Raw genomic sequence first — 21,432 nt, 5'->3', positions numbered from 1 at the left:
TGGGATAAAAAGGGGATTTCCGCCATCTTCACTCCATTTTTATGTCCCCCAATTTATTTTCATTGCTTCCATTCATTCATTTTTCCATTTTAAAAAAATCTCACTTTCCATTTTTCCCCCTTACCAGTGTCTCCCCACCCCCACCCCACCCTACCCCACCCACCTGTTACAAGTTGTCCTTTTTCACAGTACTTACCTTTGTTCTGCCATTAACACAATCTGATCTATTATCCACTATCAGCACCCTTCTTAGCCATGATCACCACCATTTGCATTATCTTTGCCTTTTTGTCCATTGACATCTTTGCCAATCTCTTTTGAGCCTCCATCTATTGCCAGCCCTCTATCCAGCCCCAAGCACCCACCTACAGCCCCTCCCCCCATCCCTTCACACTCCTCCCCACATTATAAATCTCATCCTATTTCCAGTTCTCTTTAACTGTGATGAAGAGTGACCCAGACTTAAAACATTAGCCCCGCTTTGCTCTCCACAGATGCTGTCAGACATGCTGAGATTTTCTAGCATTTTCTGTTTTGGTTCTTGATCTTCCAGTTTGTTTCTTGTTTTACGAGATGCTGGGGCTGCTGTGTCTTCTCCCACCCTGTACTCTGACAGCTCCACTTTGTTATCTCCCTGCCCCTCAGCCTTTACTGAAATTTGTTTAAAAGCTGTTTATCTCAAACAGCATCCATGTTAGATCTGTTTTGCTCCTCAGTTACTACTTGACGAGTGCCTTCAGTGTTTTCGAACACATATCTTGAGCTGGCTGCCACTCCCAAATGCCGCCAAGAAACAATACTTTTCACTGAATCCCAATACATGTGACAATAATAAATCAAATCAACTTTTTAACACATCAGAAGTCTACCAACCCACCCAGCTCTCCTGCATACCACAAATGAAAACTAAAATTCTTGCAAGTTAATACTTGCGACTTCTTGCAAGCTGTGCCTAGCATATCCTCTAATTCTATCTTTTACTCGTGTTCTAGGCTTTTAAAACTCTACTCTAACCCATATAAACTCTCTATCAAGCTGTATTTCAATCTCTTATTCTGTCTACACTTCCCACTGCCTCGGAAAAGCAGCCAGCATAATCAAGGACCCCACGCATCCCGGACACGCTCTCTTCCACCTTCTTCTGTCAGGAAAAATACAAAAGTCTGAGGTCACGTACCAACTGACTCAAGAACAGTTTCTTCCCTGCTGCCGTCAGACTTTTGAATGGACCCACCTCATTAAGTTGATCTTTCTGTACACCCCAGCCAAGACTGTGACACTACAATCTGCACTCTCTCCTTTCCTTCACTATGAATGGTATGGTTTGTCTGTATAGTGCGCAATACTTTTCACTGCATACTAATACGTATGACAATAAAAACACACACAAAAAAACGATCATTCGCATAGCGAAACGTTTGTGATTAGACCTTTAAACTGGAACCATTCTGGGCCTTTCGACCAGGGTTTGAAATATAGCTTACTCCCAGGGTTCTTTGTGTGAAGTCTTTCTCTTGTGTTGCATCTGCTGGTGCTGGAGGAAAGCGAACCCGGACCTGGTCACCCCTCCAGTAACAGGTGGCGCTGTGGTGCAGAGGGTGGACAGTAAATGGGCGGGGGGAAACTACAACTCCCAGAATGCATTGGATGGTCAGGGTCATGCGTAGATGGTTGTGTGCGTCATAACGCGCATGACGCGTTGCCTGTGCTTGGTCGGTGCGCAGAAGTGGCCGGTGAGAGTGTTGATATTTAGTGGTGATTGGATTCCTTTAAAGCACATCTGCCCCGGCGTTAAGATGTCCGATCAGGTAAGTGTTTACAATATATATTAAAAAACGCGCATCGGGCTGATGGGTTACATTGTGTTTCGGCCACTGAGAGTAACATTGCAGCCAAACACGGGGGTTCAAATGGAGGCGGAAGGAAAGGGAGCTGAGTGAGGTTTGGGTGCGCGCCTAATGGATCGGGGACGCGCCCTGCAGGCTCTGTTTTGATCTAAATTCGTTGCATAATGTACTTATGTTGATAATACAACTTTAAGGGGATTTCAAATGGTACTTAAGGACTGAACAGTGAAGATGAGATGGAACTGGATAGCAGCTCAATTTTGATTGTTGTTGTTGGCCTGTTCTTGTGTGTGCACAGTACCTATGCATAGTTGGTATTGAATCTTTTTTTAAAGAGTTTATCATGACATTCACTGGCTGTGAATGGCAGTCAATATATTGGACAATATTTTGGAGAGTGAGCAATTGATTAATCCGTGGATAGTAATCAGGAATGCTCATTTTTCATAAAATGCATTATGTGTATTCCTGCTGTGTTTCTCACAATCAGAATTGTCAACTCTTGCTTGAGGATTTTGAGGTTACTTAATTAAAATAGTTTACTGAAACTAGTGAGCAGAATTGAAGGTTTCCAGCCAGACAATGGCACAAAAAAACCCGAGGTGTCTATTAGGTGTTAGTAAGATGTGTGCCTATTATTAATAACTGCCACTTGAATCTGATTTTTTTCAATGATGCCTTCTGTATCATTTGTGACAGCATCGGCAATGTTTACAGTCTATATGGTTTATACTTGTTTGAGATACAAACTCCTCTATCACCAACATAATTTATCCTACTCTATAAACTTGGTAAGTTGTATGAATTTATGTACATAGCTTGAAACTGAGGAATACAGCACTTGATAAATGAACCAAATTTTAACTTGCCTAAGCCAAATATATGTCGACTCTACAAGTTTATTCTTTTGTTTATTTAATGACAATAATAGTCTGATTGAGCATTGGATTTGGTATTAGGAAATTAACTGGGCCAAGTGTTAGATTTGGTTGTGGGAGAGCACTTTGGAGATAGCGACCACAATTCGGTGTCTTTCGTATTGCAATGGAGAGGGATAGGGCCATACGGCAGGGCAAGGTTTATAATTGGCGGAGGGTAATTATGATGCGATTAGGCAAGAATTAGGGAGCATAAGATGGGAACAGAAACTGTCAGGGAAAGGCACAATTGTAAAGTGGAGCTTGTTCGAGGAACAAATACTGCGTGTCCTTGATGGGTATGTCCCTGTCAGGCAGGGAGGAAATGGCCGAGTGAGGGAACCATGGTTCACAAAAGAGGTTGAATGTCTTGTCAAGAGGAAGAAGGAAGCGTATGTAAGGATGAGAAAACAAGGTTCAGTTGGGTCCATTGAGGGTTACAAGTTAGCAAGGAATGAGCTGAAAAAAGGGCTTAGGAAGGGGCATGAGAAATCCTTGGCGGGTCGGATCAAGGCCTTTTACTCTTATGTGAGGAATAAAAGAATGACCAGGGTGAGGTTAGGGCCGGTCAAGGACAGTAGTGGGAACTTGTGCATGGAGTCAGAAGAGATAGGAGAGGCAATGAATGAATACTTTTCTTCAATGTTCACCAAGGAGAGGAGCCATGTTTTTGAGGATGAGAGTGTGATACAGGCTGGTAGGCTGGAGGAGGTGGATATTCTGAGGGAAGATGTATTAACAATTTTGAAAAACCTGAAGGTCAATAAGTCACCTGGGCCAGATGAGATATATCCTAGGATTCTTTGGGAGGCAAGGGATGAGATTGCAGAGCCTTTGGCTTTGATCTTTGGGTCCTCACTGTCCACGGGGATAGTGCCAGAGGACTGGAGAGTGGCGAATGTTGTTCCTCTGTTCAAGAAAGGAAATAGGAATGACCCTGGTAATTATAGGCCGGTTAGTCTTACTTCGGTGGTCGGCAAGTTAATGGACAAGGTCCTGAGGGATAGGATTTACGACTATTTAGAAAGATGCAGCTTAATCTGGGATAGTCAACATGGATTCGTGAAGGGTAAGTCTTGCCTCACAGATTTGATTGAATTTTTTGAGGAGGTAACTAAGTGTGTCGATGAAGGTAGAGCAGTTGATGTCATATACATGGATTTTAGTAAGGCGTTTAATAAGGTCCCCCAAGGTTTACCCATGAAGAAAGTAAGGAGGTGTGGGATAGAGAGAAATTTGGCCGATTGGATAAGTAACTGGCTATCTCATAGAAGACAGAGGGTGGTGGTGGATGGAAAATTTTCAGACTGGAGACCAGTTACCAGCGGTGTACCACAAGGATCAGTGCTGGGTCCTCTGCTATTTGTGATTTTTATAAATGACTTGGAGGAGGGGGCTGAAGGGTGGATCACTAAATTTGCAGATGACACCAAGATTGGTGGAGTAGTGGATGAGGTGGAGGGCTGTTGTGGGCTGCAAAGAGACATTGATAGGATGCAGAGCTGGGCCGAAAAATGGCAGATGGAGTTTAACCCTGATAAGTGCGAGATAATTCATTTTGGTAGGACAAATTTGAATGCGGATTACAGGGTCAAAGATAGGGTTCTGAGGAATGTGGAGGAACAGAGAGATCTTGGGGTTCATATCCACAGATCTCTGAAGGTTGCCACTCAAGTGGATAGAGCAGTGAAGAAGGCCTATAGTGTGTTAGCGTTTATTAACAGGGGGTTGGAGTTTAAGAGCCGTGGGGTTATGCTGCAACTGTAAAGGACCTTGGTGAGACCACATTTGGAATATTGTGTGCAGTTCTGGTCACCTCACTATAAGAAGGATGTGGAAGCACTGGAAAGAGTGCAAAGGAGATTTACCAGGATGCTGCCTGGTTTGGAGGGTAGATCTTATGAGCAAAGTTTGCGGGAGCTAGGGCTTTTCTCTTTAGAGCGTAGGAGGATGAGAAGCGACTTAATAAGATGATGAGGGGGATAGATAGAGTGGACGTTCAGAGACTATTTCCTCGGGTAGATGTAGCTATTACTACATAACTATAAGGTTCATGGTGGAAGATATAGGAGGGATGTCCGAGGTAGGTTCTTTACTCAGAGAGTGGTTGGGGTGTGGAATGGACTGCCTGCTGTGATAGTGGAGTTGGACACTTTAGGAACTTTCAAGCGGTTATTGGACAGGCACATGGAGCACACTAGAATGATAGGGAGTGGGATAGCTTGATCTTGGTTTCGGAAGAGGTTCGGCACAACATCGTGGGCCGAAGGGCCTGGACTGTGCTGTACTGTTCCATGTTCTATGAGCACATAAACTGTGTGTCACTCCTACCAGATCCAAGTTGTACAGGTTGGCTTGTTAGCAAGCTTATTACTCATATCTTAAATCAGTCTGTTGAGATCAGGAGCTCTCCTAAAGCTTTGTTCTGAAGTTCCTGATTATTTTAACATTCCAGTTGTTTCAAAAGCCGTAACTATTTTTGTTGAGGAAACCAAGCCAAGTTGTCGAGCTATTTAAGGTCAGAAATGTCTCTTCAGTTTAAAAATGAAGAATGTTTGTTCTCACCATTTTCATTCAGTGAGATTTTGTGCCTAAAATACAAAATCTTATAGCAGATTAACATAGGAATGATGGATAGCATTCTTTCAGTATGGAGAACCACCCCCCAACTGTCCTTTTTTATTTATTTAAACGCATTCACACAATTACATTTATCAAGACTTTTCAACTTAAGGCAGTTTCTCATTCAGACTTTGGAGGTCAGGTACAGTTGAAATCAGCGACAGATCAGTGAGTGATTTAATTGCAGGTTGTACAGTTGGCCATATTTCTGGTCTAGAGGACTAAATAAAAGTGATAAAATTGGAAAACTTACTGAAGCATTCACACCCAGAAAGAATACTGATTTGTATTAATTCTATAGAACCACTTTGTACTTCCACAGTGAGTGGAAATCTGGAAAGCCCAGTCCTGAAGATGGGTACAACATCAAAAATTCTGCTATCATGATGATTTGATGTATGGATGTGGAACATTAATCTTTAATTCCATTGGCTGTCAGATATTGAACTTTTTTAAAAGGACTTGCCAAACAAAGACACTGTCTTTAAAATGGCCGCAGAAGTAACCTGACCTAGAAATTGGCCAAGTGTGGAAACCCCTGAACATGAACTTAGCTACAGGCAGTTTCCCCGATGGACTTCATACCTGTCCTTAGCTACAGTCAACAATATGTAAGGAAAATGGACCACTAGACTTTCCGACTATGGAAGCTACCAAGAACAGTGGAGGACAAACAAAGCTATTATGCAAGGACGGTACTAAGCACCCCTATCAGTTTCACTAGCATCTTGATAGCTTTGACCAGAGGTTCCCAAAGGGTGTGGCGCGCCACACTGGTGCGGCGAGAGAGGATGGCAAGTGTGGCGGGAAGATTCAAGGACAACCAAAGAGACATTTAAACATGGTTTAAACAAGCATTGTTTTATACTTTCTGGATGTCCCATGATCATATTATAAAGTAGTTGTGTTCTATGTTATGAATCAAGCACTGCTAGGAGTTGTTTTTTTTTGTTTTTGAATGTATTTCTTATCAATGAAAAAATTCAGTGTGGCGCGAGCAAATTTTTATTCTGAAAGTGCAGCCCAGTGAAAAAAGTTTGGGAACCACTGGTTTTGACAGTGGGAGATCAAAGCTCATTTCATCATCATGGGTTACCCTCCATTGTGTACCAATAGCAGTTGTCACATTACTGAAATGTCTTTCTGAAAAACTATGATATTAAACTTGTCTGTTACTGGAACAGAAGAAGAGGCCTGCAAATGGACCAGTAACAGCATCTCTCCTATCTATCTCCAGTTCAGAGCCCTATCTCTGTTATGTTTTGGAATACATCATAGCGAAATTCAATAGAAAGGAACTCTGCCTGTTTATATCATACTGGGCTCAACAAGTAGAGAGGTTCCATGGACATATTAAAGCAAAGTAGCGTTTCCAGGGAGAAAACGAGGACCACAAAGAACTGCTTCAACCACGAACAACAACAAATGACTCATATAAATTAACTCTTTTTTTATGCTTCTTATCACCGAATCTTCATTTGTCCAATAGTTAACCACCTCCACTGTATAACTTCTAATTTTTCATGCCTGTGTGTGTGTTGCAAAAATTAGAAGCTATTATTACCTTTTTCAAAAATGTATTTTCTTTACTTGGATGGGTTTTTAGAGTAATGAAATTTAACTTTGTGTTCAAACTCAGGAAGGCCTGTCAGATGTGAGTTTGCAATCAGCATGTAAATGGTTAAACACAGACACTGAATTGACACCTTTGTCCTCATAAATCTTTAAAAAACATTACGCTCAATCAAGGAGTGGGAAAGAAAGGGCAAGTCTGGCGTGTCTTCACTTGGTCGTAGTGCCATTTTTACTTTTAATATTTTGATTTTACATTATTTCTGGTTAAGTAACAACATTTATATTTGAAAAGCAGTGGAGTAAAATTGATTGAAGCATTCATTGGGGGAGCTGGGGCATTGTGCTACAGTTGGCCAGTAGGTACAATTACAAAGTGACAATTTTACATGGGCAGTTTTCAGTACAAATGTGTGGTGCAATAAAAGTAGACAGGCAGTAGGCATCAGCATAAGATTTTAAACACAATGGATAATGCCTCACTCTGGAATGTGATTTTTCTCTATGGTGACACTACAGCTGCAGAGCAGCCTCTCAGTGACTCTATGACGCAACACGAGCAACACCATAGGAGATCTCCTAATGCGCGAGTATTTGTATATGAGTGCTATGTATATGTGGATACATATTTACAGCATACACATGCCTGTAGCAATGGCTATTGGTTGTGATTAAGAGCGGAGCCTTAGTATTGTTTTTGACTGCATAATCCAGAAAATGTTTCATTTTGTTGGAGTGGAAATGAGAACTTACTGCTGTTGATGTTAGCTATAAGGTCAGTGGCCCCTGGGTTACAGGACTTTGGAGATTGGATTGGCGAATCAGCACGGTTATAAATTGAGACACGTTTCTGTTAGGATTGAGATACTAACCAAATTGATGAATTTGCATTTGTTTTGATGGGAGCATGAATGGCAGTTACAGCTGTAATAAATAGTCTTAGTCTCTGACCAGTGCTGCTGGCCACTACACTAGGTGTGCAGCCTTACTGAATTTCTCCTACTACAGTATCTGAAATGCATCAGGGCTATCATGTACAGGAATTGTTCCATAAAATTTGTGGGCAAATTCTTAGTGTAATGTTTGTATTATTTTAGCTTGAACCTGAAAAACTTCAATAAAAAGATAGTTGAACCAAAAGAAAAGCACTGGAGACTTGCTGACTTTTCTTTTCCCCCCGAATTCAGTCATGGTGTAGCTGTACACATCCTTTTTGTTTTCTGAGATAGAAACAAGATTGGGGTGTTCAAGAATGGCCTGCTCTGCCATTCAGTTAGATCATAACTGATCTGAACCACAGCTGCATGCACCTGTCATAGCTCCACATCCCTTGATGCCCTTGCATAAAAATCTCTATTGATCTGAGTTGCTCAAGCCCAGTTGTCCCCAGCATCCCGCAGCCTCTTAAGAGTTGCAGATATCTACTACACTTTGTGAAATAGTGTTTCCTGATTTCCCTCCTGAATGTCCTAGCCCTAATTCTAAGGCTAAATCCCATTGTTCTTGATGCTGCCAACACAGATGTGACACTTGGTTAGGTTAGGATTATTCTTCATTCTACTACAGTCAAGAGAATACTAGCCGAGTTTAATTAAACACTAAACCTGATGTTCTGGGGAATATATGCTGCACCCTCTCCTTCCTGAGTTACAAAGTCCAAAACTGAACACAGTACTCAAGATGATATCTGATACAGATACACAGTTGAAAGATCACTTCCTACCATTTGTGATCCAGCTCCTTCAGAAAGGCCAACATTATATTAGTCTTGATTGCTATTAGTACCTGTTTGCTCATTTTAAATTAATTCGTGGGACATGGGTGTCGCTGGCTGGTCAGCATTTATTGGCCATCCCTAGTTGCCCTTGAGAAAATGGTGGTGAGCCGCCTTCTTGAATCGCTGCGGTCCATGTGCTGTGGGTTGACCCACAATGCTGTTGGGAGGGAATTCCAGGATTTTAACCCAGTGATTGCGAAGGAATAGCGGTATATTTTCAAGTCAACATGGTGAATGGATTGGAGGGGAACATGCAGATTGTGGTGTTTCCATGTCTTTGCTGCCCTTGTCCTTCTAGCTAGAAGTGGTCATGGCTTTGGAAGGTGCTGTCTAAGCACCTTTGAACTGCTGCAGTGCATCTTGTAGATAGTACACACCGCTGCTACTGAGGTGGTGGAGGAAGTGGATGTGTGTAGATGTGGTTCCAATCAAGCGGGCTGCTTTGTCCTGGATGGTGTCAAGCTCCTTGTGTTGCTGGAGATGCACCCATCCAGGCAACTGGGGAGTATTCCATCACACTCCTGACTTGTACCTTATAGATGGTGAATAGGCTTTGCGGAGTCAGGAGGTGAGTTACTCGCCGCAGTATTCCTAGCCCCTGACTCTAGCCACTCTTTTATGTGGCGAATCCAGTTGAGTTTCTGGTCAACCCCAAGGATGTTGACATTGGGGGATTCAGTGATGGTAACATCAATGAATGTCATGGGGCAGTGGTTAGAGTGTCTCTTATTGGTGATGATGTGGAGATACTGGGGTGGGAACAGTAAGCAGTCTCACAACATCAGGTTAAAGTCCAACAGGATTATTTGGTATCATGAGCTTTTGGAGCACTGCCCCTTCAGGTGAGTGGAGAGTTGTCTTACTGGTGATGCTCATTGCCTGGCACTTCTGTGGCATGAATGTTACTTGTCACTTGTCAGCCCAAGCCTCATATTGTCCAGATCTTGTTGCATTTGAACATGGACTGCTTCAGTATCTGAGGAGTCGCGAATGGTTGCTGAACATTGTATGATCATCCCCACTTCTGACCTTATGACGGAGGGAAGGTTATTGATGAAGCAGCTGAAGATTGTTGGGCCTAGGCTACTATCCTGAGGGACTTCTGCAGAGATGTCTTGGAGCTGAGATGACTGATCCTCCACAAGCATCTCTCTATGTAGCAAATTTGACTCCCGCCAGCGGAAAGTTTGCCCCCTTATTGATTCCAGTTTTGCTAGGGCTCCTTGATGCCACACTCAGTCGAATGCGGCCTTGATGTCAAGGGCTGTCACTCTCACCTCACCTCTGGAATTCAGCTCTTTTATGCATATTTGTACCAAAGCTGTAATGAGGTCAGGCGGAGCTGAGTGACCCTGGCCAAACTGGGCATCACTGAGCAGGTTATTCCTGAGCAGGTGCTGCATGATAGCACCATTGATGACCTCTTCCATCACCTTTACTGATGATCGAGAGCAGACTGGGCAGTAATTGGTCAGGTTGGATTCGTCCTTTTTTATGTACAGGACCTACCGAGGCAATTTTCCACATTGTTGGGTAGATGCCAGTGTTGTAACTGTACTGGAAGAGCTTGGCTAGGGGAGTGGCAAGTTCTGGAGCACAAATCTTCAGTACTATTGCCAGAATGTTATCAAGGCCCATTGCCTTTGCAGTATCCAGTGCCTCCAACTGTTTCTTGATATCACGTGGAGTGAATCGAATTGGCTGGAGGCTGGCAACTGAGATGCTGAGGACCACTGGAGGAGGCCAAGATGGATCATCCAGTCAGCACATCTGACTGAAGATTGCTGTGAATGCTTCAGCCTTACCTTTTGCAATGATGTGCTGAGCTCCTCCATCATTGAGGATGGGAATATTTGTGGAACCGCCGCCGCTGCCTCCAGTGAGTTATTTAATTGTCCACCACTATTCACGACTGGATGTGGCAGGACTGCAGAGCTTGGAACTGATCGTTTAAATGATTTGTGTACTTGGACCATAACTCTTTTTGCTCTCCCACATTTCCAGTTTCTCCTCAATTAGCCAGTATTCCAATTTATCTTTCTTAGTTCAAAGTGACTCACACTTGCCATATTAAACTTTACAGCTAACTTTGCCCACTCTCTGAATCTGACTAAGTCTCTTTATAACTTCCTGTCCTTCCTTGCACTATTTACTATGCGTTCTAATATGTTGTTATCTGTAGACTTGGTTGCACAATCTTATTCCTTCATCCAAGTATTTAATAAATATAGTGAGAAGTTAAGACCTTAAAACCGATCCCTGGGTGGAACCATTTGCCAACCTGAACACTTACCTTTTATCACCACTTTTTTTCTGACCTCCCAACCAATTTCTGCCACAGGTCTAAAAACTACCTACTGTTCTCATTCTTTCCAGTAATCTTTTGTGCATTACTTTATTGAATACTTTCTGGTGGTCCACATAGATGACACCAATAGACTCCCTTCTTTATTCTATTAGTGACTTACTAAAAAAAATATAATTAAATTAATCAAACGAAATAAAAGTAAAATGTTGGAGATGAATTTAAAAATAAAGTGCTGGAAAAGCTCAGCAGTTAACATTTTCGAGTCTAATATTGTAATGTCCTAAATGTGTTGGGAATTGTGGGTCTCAACAAAAAGAAAAGGCGTGATTTGCACACGTAGATTCAAACTAACAGCAACAGATTTATTCTGGGAGGTGCAGCCTGAACAGAGTACAAATTGAAAATAAAACAGCTGCCTCTGCAACATCATAATGACACCACCATCAAATCGTGTGATCAGTTCTTAAAGCAACTTGAACATATAACATCCCTCCCCCTTCTGTGTTCATGACAACAAATTTATTACAATGTTACTCTAGACACACTACTATGCAATATTAATCATTATACACAGTCAATAAGAAACATGCTCAGGAGGACTTCTGTTCCTCTTTGGTTGTATATGACATTCTGGAATTTGACAGTTATTGACCTTCGAAGTATGATTTTGAACTTCAATGGACACTACTTCTCTTGGAACTAATTCTGTATCATTCTCACTTAGTAAACAGCAGGCACACAATCATCAGGCAACTCGGGTTCACCTACATCTTCCATAGTCGTATTTACAACACTAGGGACTAAAGAAGATGGTACTTCTGGAGATGATTCGGAGAAATAATTTTGAAATGACAACTATTAGTCAACATGGCTTCGCCAAACTCGTTAATCTATTTGAACCATGGAAGAAATTGGACCTGTTTTTTGCTAAAACTATGGCCAGTACCATTTTCTCACTCGTAGCATAATTGCAAGTTATGCTACGATCTCCTTGTTGAATTGTGCATTGTTTTCCCCTCACTTCTCATCTTGCAACTTGAGATTGTTGTTGATGCTCTGATATCCGGAGGTAATAACAAATCAAATGTCGCTCTCAACTTTCTCTTTAAGAGTAGTAATGTAGGTGAACTTTGGGTAGTTGCATGAGTAGTATTTCTGTAAGATGCCAAAAAGCTATTTGCACACCATGATAATGAACCTTGCTCTGTTGAAGTTTTTAAGGATTGTATAGGGAATTTTCACAGTAACTACATTGCAGTGTTAATGTAAACCGACTTGTGACTAATAAATAAACTTTAACTTTTGAATCTTTCAGCTAATCTATTGGTTGATGGATGGTAGGTGGATTTTATATGCTGAATGCCATTTGCTTTTGAGATAATCCTCAAACTCTTGTGAAGTAAACTGTGAACAGTTGTCACCAACAATCTGTTCCAGTTTACCAAATCTTGCAAAAATGTTTTCAGGTTTTTCAATGGTTCGTTCAGTTGCAGCCACTTTGTACATCAATTATGACTAAGAACGGGTAACCCTCAAATGGACTAGAAAAATCTACATGGAATCGTTGCCATGGCATTTTAGGCCACTCCCAAGAGCATGAAGGAGACAACGGTGGTGTATTTCTTATTTGTGCCCAGGATTGACACTGTCCCACTTCTTCAAACTGAGTATCCAGACCCGGCCACCAAAAATAACTGTTAATTCCTTCATCTGGACTACACTAGGATGTCCTCCTTGTAGTTGTTCAAGAACTCTTCTACGCAGACTAGGAGGAATGATCACGGATTCCCCACAATTAAACACCCACCTGGGATGGTCAACTCGAGCTTTCTTGATACATATATGTTTTCAAATGAAGATGCGGATGTTGCATTCCAGCTATTATTCCTTTCAGTACCACATCCACCACCTTCCCCATCATGGGATCATTTCTGGTATGTCTCTGAACTTGAGAAGCTGTCATAGACAAATGATCTACTAATGAAAAATAAAGATTATTAGCAAAACTAGTTGGTGGCATCTGTTCAGTAGGTAAAGGTAAGCGTGATGATACATTAATGTGGCACTCTGATTGACAATACTTTTATAGAATGTGTGAAGATAAGATCAGTGACCATCCTTGCGAGCAGCTAGCAAAGATAGTTTTGAATTTAGTTGATTTATTGTCACATATACTGGGATACAGTGAAAAGTGTTGTTTGTTGCCAGCTGTGAGAGACAAAATTTACTGTTCATAGAGAACATTGGGGAGAAAGAAAGGATAGAATGCAGAACTTGGTATTGCAGCTACCAATAGGGTGAAGAAAAAGATCACCTTAATGTGTGATAGGACCATTTGAAAGTCTGACGGCAGCAGGGAAGAAGCTGCTCTTGAGTCGGCTGGTACGTGTTTTCAGACTTCTGTATCTTTTTCCCGACGGAAGCAGGTGGAAGAAAGTATAGTGGGTTTCCTCCGGGTGCTCCGGTTTCCTCCCACAGTCCAAAGATGTGCGGGTTAGGTTGATTGGCCAGGTTAAAAATTGCCCCTTAGAGTCCTGAGATGCGTAGGTTAGAGGGATTAGTGGGTAAATATGTGGGGGTAGGGCCTGGGTGGGATTGTGGTCGGTGCAGACTCGATGGGCCGAATGGCCTCCTTCTGCACTGTAGGGATTCTATGATTCTATGATCTCCAAAGTGTGGGATCCTTGATTATGCTGGCTACTTCCCGAGATAATGTGAAATAGTAATTAAGGGTCAATGATCAGTCAATAATGTGAAATGATGACCATATAAATAATGGTGAAATCCTTGTAGCTCAAAAATTATACCCAATGCCGCTTATTCTGGTTGAGCATAGTTAGATTCAGTATTAGTAGGAGAACGGAAAGCAAAAACTATTGGTCATTCTTGCCCCGAATTCATAATCTGTAAAACTACTGCCGTGAAGTGTCACAAGCAAGCAGTAATAGTAATTTTGGATTAAAATTAACCCAATACTTCAAACTTCTGCAAAGTGTCTTTGATATCTTTGTGTACTTTCACATATTACAGTTGTCTAGTCCTATGATTGTTTCACATATAGCTACATCATTGAAGCCATTTCATAATTTACTAAGTTAGGAACAAATTTGCCATCATTTACTAATCCGAGAAAGGACCTCCGTTATGTCATGCTCGGTGGATGTGGTGGTTCTGAAATAGCATCCTTTTTCGGTGCTTTATATAAGATCTTTACTGTCACTAATGTGACCCAAATAATGGACTGACTTCTGGAAAAAGTCACACTTGTTTCTTTCTTGATATGCAGACCATATGCTGGAAGATGTTCCAATGTTGCTTCTAAATGATTCAAGTACTCTTGTTCACTGGACCCTGTAATTAGAATATCATCCAGGTCATTATACACCTGAGAGACACTTAAAATCGGATCCAATGATCTTTGGATTAGGGCTGATGTGTTTGTTACTCCAAAAGGCAATCTTTTATAATGAATAAGACCTTGTGAGTATTGATGCATCTACATGCATCTGTAAATATGCTCATGAAAGATCAATCTTGCTGAATTTTTGCTCACCTGATAACCCAGCAAACAAATCTTCAATTAAAGGAAGTGGATATTGATCAATACACAACATTGGATTTATGGTTGTTTTAAAATCGCCACAAATATGAACTGAACCATCTGATTCTTGACAGGTACAATGTAGGGTAGCCCAGTCACTCATTGTAACGAGCTTTAATGCACCAGTGTTAACAAGTCGTATTAATTATTTTTTGACCTTGGAATGAATTGCATATGGTGCTGCTCCTGCTTTGAGACTTTATGATTGACTATTAGGCTTTAGATTCACTTGAGCACCCTCCACTAAGCTAAGTATTGCTTCAGATTCACTCTAGCGTTTATCCAGAAGGGGCTGTTTTGACATCAACCATTCTGCTGAAAGCACTCCAGTTAAGCTTTACCTTCTTCAACCTCGATCTTCCAAATGGAGCTGGAAAATTATCACGGACCACATGGAGAGGCAACTCTGCTGTTAGTCCACTCTACTTGTCAATTATACATTGACTATCATGTAACCTTTAGACAGCACCATTTCTTCCGTGTATGTCCTTAAAATCACTTCAGCTGGTTTTCAAGGAAGATGCTTCAGCTTTTGTTGTATGTAGTCTCAGGAATTAAAAGTACAGCAGCACCAGTATTAACCTCCATCCTAATAGGTTGTTCACTTTGATTCTAGGTGATTTCGAATTTGTGATTCACTCTGTATGGATAAGACATAGAATTGGAGCTTTTCATCATGTTTTTGGACATTCTCTTCTTCACAGTTGTAATTTTCTTTCATGTTATAAATTATTTTTGTAGAATGGAACTTGTTCTTTTTGAAGGTACCCAGATTGTTCTTCTCAAGGGAAGCTGCTGTAACCCAATAAGCTTTTGCAATGTGGCCCATTTTGCCACATTGCTTGCATTGACTATCCTTGCTCCAGCATTCACTCGCTAAATGGCTCAGGTTGGCACATCTGTGACATGCATGTTGCTGTTTTGACTTAGTCAGTTCCCAATTTTGGATCTTCATTCCTGTACCAAATTGTGTAGCCTTTTCAGTAGCTAGTTCCATCGATACCACGATTTCTATTATTGTCTTTAAAGTCGAAGCATGTTCAGTAAGCAATTTTCTTTGAATAGCCTCAATTTGGAGACCACAAACTGGAAGATCTCAAAGAGTATCTTCTAAGGGCTCACCAAACTCTCAATGTTGTGCCAGCCTTTTTAAGGTCGTCACAAACTGAGCAATGCTTTTGCCTTCCACATGATTCCTTCGGTGGAACCTGAACTGTTATGCGATGATCAATGGCTCTGGAGAGTAATGCTCTTCAAGGGTCCTTGTCAAGTCGTCATAGGTTTTGGTTCCAGGCTTTGCTGGATGAACCAAATTCTTGAGTAAATTGTAGGTTTTGCTTCCTATTCTGAGAAAAGCTGGTTTGAGAAACGTGTTTGTTTTGTTTGTACATGCTCAGCATAAGAACGCCATGATTTGTTTTCTTTGAAAGGTTCCATGGATCCTAATAGACCTGCCATTTCTCTTGCAGGCTGTAGTGACTGGAGACTGCTCGGTATAGTTTTTTTACTGTTTTCCCAATACTCCCCCTTTGTTTTCACCCTGGAGACCGTTAACTTGATGTATTCTTTTCCAAACACCACCAGGGGCCGTTTTCACCGAGAGGGTGGTGGGTGCCTGAAATTCACTGCCTATGTTGATGGTTGATGCTGAAGTGCTGTAACCTGAAAGGCTACAGGCCAGGTGTTGGAAACATAGAAAAACTACAGCACAAAACAGGCCCTTCGGCCCCAAAAGTTGTGCCGAACATATCCCTACCTTTTAGGCCTACCTATAACCCTCCATCCTATTATTGGGATGAACATAAGAACTAGGAGTCGGCCATCTGGCCCCTCGAGTCTGCTCCACATTCAATAAGATCATGGCTGATCTTTTTGTGGACTCAGCTCCACTTACCCGTCCACTCACCATAACCCTTAATTATTTTACTGTTCAAAAGATTATCTATCCTTGCCTTAAAAACATTCAATGAGGTAGCCTCAACTGCTTCACTGGGCAGGGAATTCCACAGATTCACAATCCTTTGTGTGAAGAAGTTCCTCCTCAACTCAGTCCTAAATCTGCTTCCCCTATTTTGAGGCCATGCCCCCTAGTTCTAGTTTCACCTGCTAGTGGTAACAACTTCCCTGCTTCTATCTTATCTATTCCCTTCATAGCCTTACATGTTTCTATAAGATCTCCCCTCATTCTTCGGAATTCCAATGAGTATAGCCCCAGCCTACTCAGTCTCTCCTCATAAGCCAACCCTCTCAACTTTGGAATGAACCTGGTGAATCTCCTCTGCACCCTCTCCAGTGCCAGTATATCCTTTCTCAAGTAAGGAGACCAAAACTGTACACAGTACTTGTACTCTAGGTGTGGCCTCACCAGCACCTTATACAGCTGCAACATGACCTCGCTGTTTTTAAACTCCATCCCTCTAGCAATGAAGTTCAAAATTCCATTTGCCTTCCTAATTATCTGCTGCACCTGCAAACCAACTCCTTGTGATTCTTGCACAAGGACACACACCCAAGTCCCTCTGCACAGTAGCATGCTGCAGTTTTTTACCATTTAAATAATAGTCCATGTTTCTGTTGTTTCCTACCAAAATGGATGACCTCACATTTACCAACATTGTACTCCATCTGCCAGACCCTTGCCCACTCACTTAGATTATCTATATCCTTTTGCAGACTTTCAGCATCCTCTGCACACTTTGCTCTGCCACTCATCTTATGTCATCTGCGAATTTTGACACACTACACTTGGTCTCCAAATCATCGATGTAAATCGTAAACAATTGCAGTCCCAACACTGATCCCTGAGGCACACTACTAGTCACTGATCGTCAACCAGAAAAACACCCATTTACCCTCACTCTTTACTTTCTGTTAGTTAACCAATCCTCTATCCATGCTAATACATTACCCCTAACACCATGCACCTTTATCTTGCGTAGCAGTCTTTGGTGCGGCACCTTGTCAAATGCCTTCTGGAAATCCAGATACACCACATCCACAGGTTCCCCGTTGTCCACTGCACATGTAATGTTCTCAGAATTCCAGCAAATTAGTCAAACATGACCTTCCCTTCATGAACCCATGCTGCGTCTTACCAATGGGACAATTTATATCCATATGTCTTGCTATTTCTTCCTTGATAGATTCAACCATTTTCCCTACTACAGAAGTTAAGCTAACCGGCCTATAGTTACCCGCCTTCTGTCTGCCTCCTTTTTAAAACAGTGGCGTCACATTTGCTGTTTTCCAATCTGTGGGAACCACCCCAGAGTCCAGCGAATTTTGGTAAATTACCACTAGTACATTTGCTATTTCTCCCGCCATCTCTTTTAGCACCCTGGGATGCATTCCATCAGGGCCAGGAGACTTGTCTACCTTTAGCCCCATTAACTTGCCCAACACTACCTCTTTCGTGATAATAGTTTCTAGGTTCTCACCTGCCATAGCCTTCCTGTCATCAATTTTTGGCATGTTATTTGTGTCTTCCACTGTGAAGACCGACACAAAATACCTGTTCAATGCCTCAGCCATTTTTCATTTCCAGTTATTACATCCCTCTTTTCATCCTGTAAAGGACCAATGTTTACTTTAGCCACTCTTTTTCGTTTTATATATTTGTAGAAACTTGAGCAGTTAGCTTCCTTTTGCTGGTGCAGACACGAAGGGCTGAATGGCCTCTCTCTGCACTGTAAGTTTTCAATGCTCTTATGAGGATAGGTTGGAAAGGTTAGGCCTGTTTCCACTGATGATTAAAAGAGTGAAGACTGATTTGATTGAAGTACCTAAGATTCTGAATAGTCTTGATAAGTGGACTTGGAAAGGATGTTTCCTCTTGTGCGTGAATCCAAAACTAAGGGATACCCTTTTAAAATTGTGAGTTGCCCTTGTATAACAAAAATGAGGATTTGTTTCTCTCGCGTTGTGCAACGTTGAAACTCTTATCTCAGAACGTACTGGCTAGGTCATGAATATATTTTAAGGCAGAGGTAGATAGATTCTTGTTAGATAAGGAAATCAAAGGTGTCGATGGGAATGTGTAATTTGATACACAGAGAGATCAGCCATGATCTTATTGAATGGTGGAACAGGCTCAAGGGACCGCATGGTCGTCTTCAGCTTTTTTGTATGTTTTGTCAAGTATTGTGATTTTCTCAACTGTAGATAAATGTCTTTTAATCTTTTAATGTTTTTAAATTTTGTTTCCTTCTCTTTAAATTTTGAATTAAACAGAATTGCAAAGGAAATGCATGAAACCAGAATCTGATTTTCCCCGACTTCTAAGAAATTGTAAACACAAATAAAAACTCTCCCAATATCATTTTATTCTATATCTATTGTTTTGCCCCAACAATGCACCCCACAAAGCAACGTCACCCCTAAATCCTTGAACTTGAATTACAGTTCTTTTTCCCTAAACTCTGGAGATGCTTTCATGCTGACGTTTAAACTACTTACAGTTTCAGGAGAACAATGTCTTTTTACTGATCTCCCATTTTTATGTTCAGATTAGAAAGGAGTTTCTTGTCGATATGCTAGATTTAATCAATCCCTAGGAGGACCAAGGGACTGATTAAGAAGGGAAAAATAGAGTATGAAAGTAAGGTAGTGGGGAACATAAAAACTGACTGTAAAAGTTTCTATAGATATGTAAAGAGAAAAAGATTGACAAAAACGAAGGTAGGCCCCTGACAGTCAGAAACGGGAGAATTCATAACGGGGAATAAAGAAATAGCTGAGGAATTAAGTTTGTACTTTATTCATGTCGTCCTTTGTAAAGACTGAAGCAATGTACCAGAAGTGCTGAGAGAAACCTATTTTAGTGAGGAGCTGAAGGAAATTAGCATCAGTAGAGAAATAGTTTTGGGGAAATTGATGGAATTGAAGGTGGATAAATCTCCAGGTCCTGATAATCTTCATTCCAGAGTATTTAAGGAAGTGGCTCTGGAAATAGTAGATCCATTTGGTTATTTCCAAAATTCTTTGGACTCTAGGATAATTCCTACAGATTAGAGGGTAGCTAATGTAAGTCCACTAATCTAAAAGGGACCTGGAGAGAAAAGGGGGGACTATAGACCAATGAGTCTAATGTCGGTACTGGGGAAGTTGCTAGAGTCTATTATCAAGGATTTCATAACTCGGCATTTGGAAGGCAGTGGTACAATCAGACAAAGTTGGCATGGATTTACAAAAGGAAAATCATGCTTGATGAATCTATTGGAATTCTTTTGAGGATGTAACTAGTAGAGTTGACCGAGGAGAGCCAGTGGATGTGGTTTATTTAGACTTTCAGAAGGCTTTCGACAAGGTGTCACATAACAGACTACTATGTAACGTTAAGCACATGGGATTGCAGGTAATGTCTTGAGATGGATAGAAAGCTGGTTAGCAGATAGGAAGCAAAGAGTTGGCATAAATGGATCTTTTTCTGATTGGCAGTCAGTGACTAGTGGCGTTCCACAGGGATCTGTGCTAAGAACCCAAGTGTTCACATTACATATTAATGATTTGGAAGAGGAAGCTAAATATTATCTCTAAGTTTGCAGATAATACAAAGTTGGGTGGGAGGGTGAGCTGTGAGGAGGATGCAGAGATGCTTCAGCGTGATTTGGACAGGCTCAGTGTGTGGGCATATGCATGGCAGATGCAGTATAATGTGATAAACGTGAGGTTATCCACTTTGGTAGCAATAATAGGAAGACAGATTATTACTTGAATGGGTGTAAATTGAGAGAGGTGGATACTCAACGAGACCTTGGCGTCCTCGTGCATTAGTCGCTGAAAGTAAGCGTGAAGCTGTAAAGAAGACAAATAGTATATTGGCCTTCATAGCGAGAGGATTGAGTATAGGGATAGGGATGTTTTGCTGCAATTGTAGAGGGCGTTGGTGAGGCCATACCTGGAGTATTGTGTGCAACTTTAGTGTCCTTATCTGAGGAAGGATGTCCTTGCTATAGAGGAAGTACAGCGAAGGTTTACCAGGCTGATTCCTGGGATGGCAGGTCTGTCATATGAGGAGAGACTAAGTCGGTTAGGATTATATTCACTGGAGTTTAGAAGAGCGAGAGGGAATCTCATAGAAACTTATAAAGTTCCAACAGGGTTAGACAGGGTAGATTCAGAAAGAATGTTCCCACTGGTGGGGGTGTCCAGAACTAGGGGTTGTAGTTTGAAGATATGGGGTAAACCTTTTAGGACTGAGGTGAGGAGTAACTTCTTCACCCAGAGAATGGTGAATCTGTGGAATGCGCTACCACAGAATGTAGTTGAGGCCAAAATGTTGTCTGATTTCAAGAAGAAATTAGATCTAGTCTCGGGCTAAAAGGATATGGGGGGAAAGGGGTGATTTAGGATATTGAATTTGATGATCAACCATGATCAAAATGAATGGTGAGCAGGCTCGAAGGGCCAAATGGCTGACTCCTGCTTCTAGTTTCTGTGTTTCACTTTTGTATGGAGATCAATGCAACAGGCACAATGAAATGAGTGCCCTTCATTGCTCAATCTGGCTCCCTCTATCAGTAGCCAGATTATAGGCTCAATTTTTAGGGAGTCTGGTGGGGATTGGTTTCTGAAATATGAGCAGCAGAGGAAGACCTGTGTCTGCTGTTTGCTGAATTATTGTGTTTGCTGTAAAGTAGCATGAAATTTATGGTATTTGTGTAACTGTATATTGATAGGGAATATTCTATCACTTAAGCTATCAGTGTACATTTAACACAATATAAGGAAACGAGTTTGTTGTGGATGAATGCATAACAATTGATATGGTCATGTTAGATGGAATAGAG

The 21,432-nt window shown here is 41.4% G+C and overlaps 1 protein-coding gene across 1 annotated transcript in view; it reads left to right on the top strand.

Moving 5' to 3' along the window:
* Positions 1 to 1,688: 1,688 nt before the first annotated feature.
* sumo1 (small ubiquitin like modifier 1) overlaps positions 1,689 to 21,432 on the top strand; it is a 41,254-nt gene continuing 21,510 nt past the window's right edge. Inside the window, exon 1 of the mRNA XM_078223838.1 lies at positions 1,689 to 1,808. Within this exon, the coding sequence (XP_078079964.1) occupies positions 1,692 to 1,808 (117 nt within the window). The 5' untranslated portion in view covers positions 1,689 to 1,691. The remainder of the gene's footprint in view (positions 1,809 to 21,432) is intronic.

This window comes from Mustelus asterias, chromosome 11 (assembly GCF_964213995.1).
Source record: "Mustelus asterias chromosome 11, sMusAst1.hap1.1, whole genome shotgun sequence".
Classification (NCBI taxonomy): Eukaryota; Metazoa; Chordata; class Chondrichthyes; order Carcharhiniformes; family Triakidae; genus Mustelus; species Mustelus asterias.
Note: the sequence above shows the minus strand (reverse complement) of the source record. Positions and strands in the feature narration are given on the sequence as shown.